The 6597-nt window shown below is 32.5% G+C and overlaps 1 protein-coding gene across 2 annotated transcripts in view; it reads right to left on the bottom strand.

Moving 5' to 3' along the window:
- Window positions 1–4237: 4237 nt before the first annotated feature.
- LOC125050983 overlaps window positions 4238–6597 on the bottom strand; it is a 35448-nt gene continuing 33088 nt past the window's right edge. For both annotated transcript variants that reach the window (XM_047651093.1, XM_047651094.1), the window contains exons 3-5: window positions 6163–6347; window positions 5322–5670; window positions 4238–4702 (exon numbers count right to left, since the gene is read on the bottom strand). In XM_047651093.1, the coding sequence (XP_047507049.1) occupies window positions 4646–4702; window positions 5322–5670; window positions 6163–6347 (591 nt within the window). In that variant the 3' untranslated portion in view covers window positions 4238–4645. The remainder of the gene's footprint in view (window positions 4703–5321; window positions 5671–6162; window positions 6348–6597) is intronic.

Below are 6597 nucleotides of genomic sequence, written 5' to 3'. Positions count from 1 at the left end.
AATACTTACGAAAATATGTTACAAAAAGGATTTACATGTGTGAAAATAACACGAGAACTTAGAAAGCTCAGGGCTGACCAGATCCATGGAACTTCCACACGATCGAGTAGCCCGCAATATCGCAGCACAACTCACGAGGGAACTCTATGTATTGAAGGTGTCGCATATATTTTTAAGGTAAATATATTATAACTGTCTATTTACAAAGTTCTAAATATTACATCATATGGGTATATTGACATTTTCGAGGAAGTTTGAACGTTCACACTTACCGAAAGTGAATATATGAAAGTAAACAGTGATTTCCTACTCATCTAGTAGTTCTCAAATATAGTAGAAACTTTAGAAACGTCGAAATCAATTCAAGAATATTTTTATAGATCTTATAATTACTTCAATTAAATATTTGCACAAATAAATGCATAATCTAGAAATTTATTTTCAAACCTAGATAGTTTGGCCTGTAATATATGCATTTATTTATAATTGGCAACTTAAATTATCTAATTACTAGCAGGTCATCATATAGATTACCAATTAAAAAGCGTGATAATTCGTGGGATCTCTTCAATACACGCGATTTCAACAAAACAATACAGAAACGATTTTTATCATAAGTTGCGTGACTTTTAAATTATTCTGTAAGTATTTATTTAATAATGAAAATGATACTTTTAAATCAATATTTAAAACAACAAGGACGTGTGCGCAACTATAAGTGCGGAGAAGTTATTTCATTATCTATAATCAGCATTTAAATAAATGAGTACGTTGTAAGTTATCGAAAAATCTACGTAATTCTCAAAATTTCTATGGGATCGCACGCCACTCGCGCACAAAACTTTTTATGAAGTCGAAAACGCAGTCGCTAAGTTACAGCGTGCCAGCGCATATGCACAGCCCAAAACCATGTCATGCTGTGTGGGTTCTATTCGACATAACAGTCATTGTTTCCGGTTGGAAGATTTATATACCTCGAGGTGCATAAATTACCTTTGAGACCTCAATCGTTTAAGTTCGCTTTGCAGCATACGAGAGATGGCATACTATATATGACTTTTGTTTGTAAAGTTACATTTTATGTTCAGTTAAATACATCTGATATAAGCTGTGGCTTAAGCGTGCGATTCTCATCCAGGTCGTAGGTTCGATCCCCGGCTGTGCACTAAACATCTATATGCGCAATTACCATTCGCTCGAACCGTGATTTGTGTCGGAAGTTGTTAATTACAAGAAATGACAAGAGCCTTCATATTGTGACAACCGTGTCTTTACGTTGTGGTCAATAAACAAAAGAACTCCGACCAGGTCACTTTAGTTTGACACTGTACTGTTATATCTCTCTAAGCTTAACAAAACCCAAGGTTGGACTGGTCATGGCATGGGCAAATCGTGTAGTAATCTCTACGTAACCTATAAAAATATATATGTACCTCAAAAAGTAGTAACGATATTATTATTGTTTCCTTAATTAATAATATATGGTGTGAAATATGCAGCTAATTAAACAAAGTAATTCAAATTGTATTTATGATTCAGTTTGATTAAATTTTTGCATCAATAAATTTCATTAAAACGGTAATATTAAAATCTGTATGGTATGTGCGACGCAATATAAAATAAATATTGTTTTAACTAAAGTCAATGTGACATAAAGTGTCTTCCTATTATATGGATCAAGTAACCATATAATTGTCGGTATTGTGTCTACGTAGAAAGAGAAATTTTTATCTGTATGCAATTATTTCGTTCAGTTAAATTTTACCTATGTCTCTAAAACCGAAATGTGCCCTTAAATCCAAGGAAAATCTAGATACGACTTTTAGTTTTGAGCACTTAAGACTCAATCCTCAGACACAGTTAATTCTGCTATAAAATTGTCTAATACCTCAGGAAGATAAATAGCACAAGAGGCCAGTGGGCTCCAACTCGCCTATAAAGGGCCCGGCGGGAGACGCCAAGCCTTTTAATTAAATAAATACCCTTTTTAGGACAGGGGAGATTTGACACTCGTCTGCTGCACCTTCTCGGCCACAGATCTGCCTGGTAAATGAAAAAGAACGTGCATACAAAGTACACATGTCAGTAGTGAAACTTCTTTGGCAAACTTATTTTTAACTCTTGTTCATATTTATACAATTCTAAAACTTTAGATTTCCGAGATTTAGAAGGAGGCAAAAAGGAAGGTATGTTAGGAATTTAATTGTCAAATTATAAAATTAATTTATTTGATAATAAAAACACGTGGCATTTTAATTTACAATTCGTAATTTGAGATTTAAATAAATTATTTTGCATAAAATATAAAATACTAATATTTCATGAATTCTCTTTACGATATTTTAATTTTAAAAATAGAATTTCTATAAGGTAATTCACTCTTCTCACTCTCTCAACCGGTCTCAATCGCTCTCTCCGTTTTCTTCGACGAAAACGATGCACATCATTATAAAAAAATTACCCTCATGAGCCTAAAGAAGTTTCACTTCAAAAAAATTCAGACAGTCACGAAATTTAGCACATCTGATTGGACGCCTTACTAGATCATATTCAAATATCCAATTCCAACAGTACATACTGGTCAAACTGATAATCTTTTTATCATGAGTTATGCTATAAACTTGGTTATCCAATAAAGTAGCGAGCGTGGGAAACCGAATCCGGGAATAATTCTAAATACTTCTTACCTGCAAATCGTTAATAGATTTAATAATTATATATAATGACCAGTTATTTGAAATAATTTATCACTTCTGTATGTAGTAATTTATGTTCTATACTTGTGCTCACTTGACCTTTCTGCTTCGGCTCGCGCCAAATAGTGTAATTGGTTATTAGGAATCGTTAATTAATAATTTATAGGTATAAAATAATTGCACGATTCTGTAAATTGGTTCATAGTACTATGATATATCAGGATCCAAGTACATATATTTATATTGAAGATAATTAATTCACTTTTAGAGTGACCACTTAGACCTGTTTTCTAGAACATCAATGACGCTTGAAGTACGGACTTTAGAGTTAGGGTAAGTTTTGAGTCTCCTACTTTTTAAATGATCTCTCTCTTCAGTCGATAGCTAATGTCTTAGCGACGTGGTCAGAAACATCTAGAGCGGACAATCTGTTTCCACCGGTTTCTATCCAGCTCTCCTTTTATAACAGTGTATACTGTATAGTTTTGGAGACTATGAGTCTATCACTTGATGAAATTAAAAAAAAACTTTAGAATAATGAAATTTTCTACGTCCTGTCAAATGCTTTATAGAAATTGTGCACGGCACGGCACATTGGTAAAAAATAAATAATGTTTTATAAGACATAAAAATTTATTATACATATTTACAATATCTTAAATTATAAACATTCCATAAATCTATCGTAAATATAACAATAACTAAGGGAATTAACTTAAACATTGAATAACTTTTACAAATGTATTTTAAACGAGAACATTATACTAGAATTTGATACGGTTCGTGATCAAACTCAACAATACATCATTTCGGTAATGACATTTTTTTCGTCAATTTAAGAAATTGTCTATGGCTATTACGGAACATCATTACTATCACAGCATGTAAGATATTACATAATTAAAATGCCTAGAATTTTTAAATAATTTTAATTATGTTTTTGTAATATAACTTTGAAATTATTTTTTATTGTCATTTATAGTCAGTTTATTCAATGCCAAAATAATAAATTGCTTGAATTTCCCGGCTACTAAAATAGGTATGAAATTAACAACAACAATACTAATTGATTTATCATAAGTAATATTAACGTTATTCGTAATAGACATGTACTCACCGAACAGATAAGAAAAGAAGAATAATGTAGGCAACGCATGTGCCTCATGTAACAAAAATACATGATCATAACTTTATAAATTTTAATCTGTATCCCAGGTCCTAAAGCCCTTCCTATCTTATTTGTGTCTTCCACATGTGCCCATTATACATAACAGAAGCAATAAACAAATTAATTCTGCATAAAACATATAATTTCTATTTCAACAGATTTTTGCTTACGAATTAGTTTTTCTATTTATGACGAAAATGCTTGGATATATTTAAAATTTAGTTAATTTTATTTTATTATCTGGCACTTTTATTTTACGCTAAATAATCTACATCATCACAGTACTTAAAATTCTATTTTTCATATCTCATTCCCTAAACAAATTTCACATAATATTCGTATTGCAACAGGAATATCTAAAAGGATTGATTTTATATTTCTTTTTGTGTCGCAGCTCATAGTTAATTGTATAACGTATATTTATTTATAACACCACACCATTAATTTAATTTCTAGAAAACTTATTTCTTGCCAGAGTCTTTAATGAGTTTAGAAAACAATTATACTCGTTTTGGTGACATTATCTATTGTTCTGACAGCTATGTTAACTAACACCTAGTTGCATGACAAGTGAATCTTATTAAAGTGATATTTTTTGTTTTGTACTCGAATGTTATACAACGTAACAATGTATATTATGTATTTAATATACATTTCTCAATCGTCTAAAATTAAAAAAAATATATACCTCTATATGTGAAAGCATATGTTTTATCCTGTTTTAAAATGACGGAATGCGAGGATAATGCGATGCTTTTAAGCTTAAAAGTTTAAGGTACTATTAATGTCGAGGTTGTACATACGCCGGCCATTGCCACTGGAACACTGGAACTGTGGACTAAAAGAAACAATGATTAATTACCTTTAAGGCATAATAATTTGCTGAAAATAGTAAGGAAATAGTTAATTTCCTATATGAATCGTTTTTGTGAGAAACGGTTTAACTTTTGGTAATCGGTTTTTAATGACGGTCGCTTTGGAAGCCACATCAGGACTACTTTTATTGTTATGTAAAAGAAAATTTTAGAAGAACAGATCAGACAGTGTCATATAACAATAAGTATCGCAATACATCGAGGAAATGCTGCCATTGTACACTGCCACAGGGACCAAACGTTTTAAATTTGTTTTAATTTTCTATTAATTAATTTTTAACTATAATTACTCTGTAGGTTAATAATATTGTAAATAATGTATATTTGTGTGTTGAAAATAAATATCAGTTTTCCGACACACAGAACATTTCTCAACATTTTTATATATCCTTTATTGTTTGTTAGGAAATAATTGGATCGGAGTTGTAACGAAATATTTAAAAAAATATTGTACGTATTGTTAATAACTAGTATTTTATTTTTTAACTTCAATAAATTTTTCTCACTAAGTGAATGTTATTCTCTGCGAAAGAAAGTATATTTGAACCGAATAATTCTTGTAAAAATAGTATGATAACATACCTCCAAAGTATTCCTAAGAGTTCTTCTCACGGCGTCCTTCTCATATTTCCACAATAGATCACTTGATGAATCTCTCGCGCTTTCCACGTGGTTAGTTTCTACCTGATTATGTCTTGCATCTTCTTGTCTGTAGTCTTTCTTCTGCCAATCATAGGTGGGCACAAAGTACCGAAGACCGAATCCGGGAAGGGCTTGAGAGCTTAGTACTTGAGAAGGGTTGTATTCATTTGTTTTAGGTTGGCTAGGTGCATACAAGTTAACAAAACGTTGGGCGTTGTTGATCGGTTGCTGGGTCGTTGGTGCGTTAAAGAAAACCTGAGTGTAGGTCTGTTTGGGGATGAAGGGTCGCCTGCAAATCAATTATTTATATAAATAAATAAATCTATGTAAAGTCGAGACGTAGCTGAAATCTCGAAAATCGAATACCAGCATATAAAAATAGTTCAAGATCATATACCAAGGGCGCTATAACCTTTTAGGTCTGGGCCTCAGATTTATGTATCTGTTCCGTGATCATTTCTAATAGGCAAGCAGGTTATCAACCTTCTGTGCCTGACACACTGTCGACTTTTTGGGTACGTCGGTTTCCTTACGATGTTTTCATTCACCGCACGAGCGAGTGTTAAATAGGCACATAGAAGTACATTGCAGCCGGGGATCGAACCTATGATCTCAGGGATGAGAATTGCCCGCTGAAATTACTATACCAACACTACCTCAACATTTATAAGACTTTTTTAAAATGGCTTTCTTCGTAAACGTAATTGCTTACTTATCTATGTAAATATCAGGAATATATTATCAGTAAACTAGAATTTACTATACATATGTAATATAATACCAATGAGCGTTAGGATCCGGTGCGTCGTTAGTCCGTTCCTCCCAGACTGGCGCAGGCGCATGGAAGACCCGAGGCGAAGCGGTTGGTGGCTCCGGCGTGGGAGGTTCTATGGGACCACCCTTCGTGCCGAACTTAACCATGATCGCCTGCACGCTACACGCGTACAATGCCAGGCAAGTCAACAACTGTAACATATGCTTTAATGTATGCTATATAAATCTTAATATATAAAACGAGTCGTACACTTATAACTCCCGTCGATACGGAAAACTCTCGCCTCAAATTAAAGAACGCACTTAAAGAAAGAGTTCGAATCGAAAAGTAAAGTAGTTAATTCAGAGAGTTAATTGAATCTCTAGACATTTAATTAAATATCGATAATAATCAATCAACTTGCTGAATATAATGTCAGTAATGAAAAAGGATTGTCAAATA

This window comes from Pieris napi, chromosome 7 (genome assembly GCF_905475465.1).
Source record: "Pieris napi chromosome 7, ilPieNapi1.2, whole genome shotgun sequence".
Classification (NCBI taxonomy): domain Eukaryota; kingdom Metazoa; phylum Arthropoda; class Insecta; order Lepidoptera; family Pieridae; genus Pieris; species Pieris napi.
The sequence above is the reverse complement of the archived record's forward strand: the minus strand, read 5'-3'. Positions and strand labels throughout refer to the sequence as shown.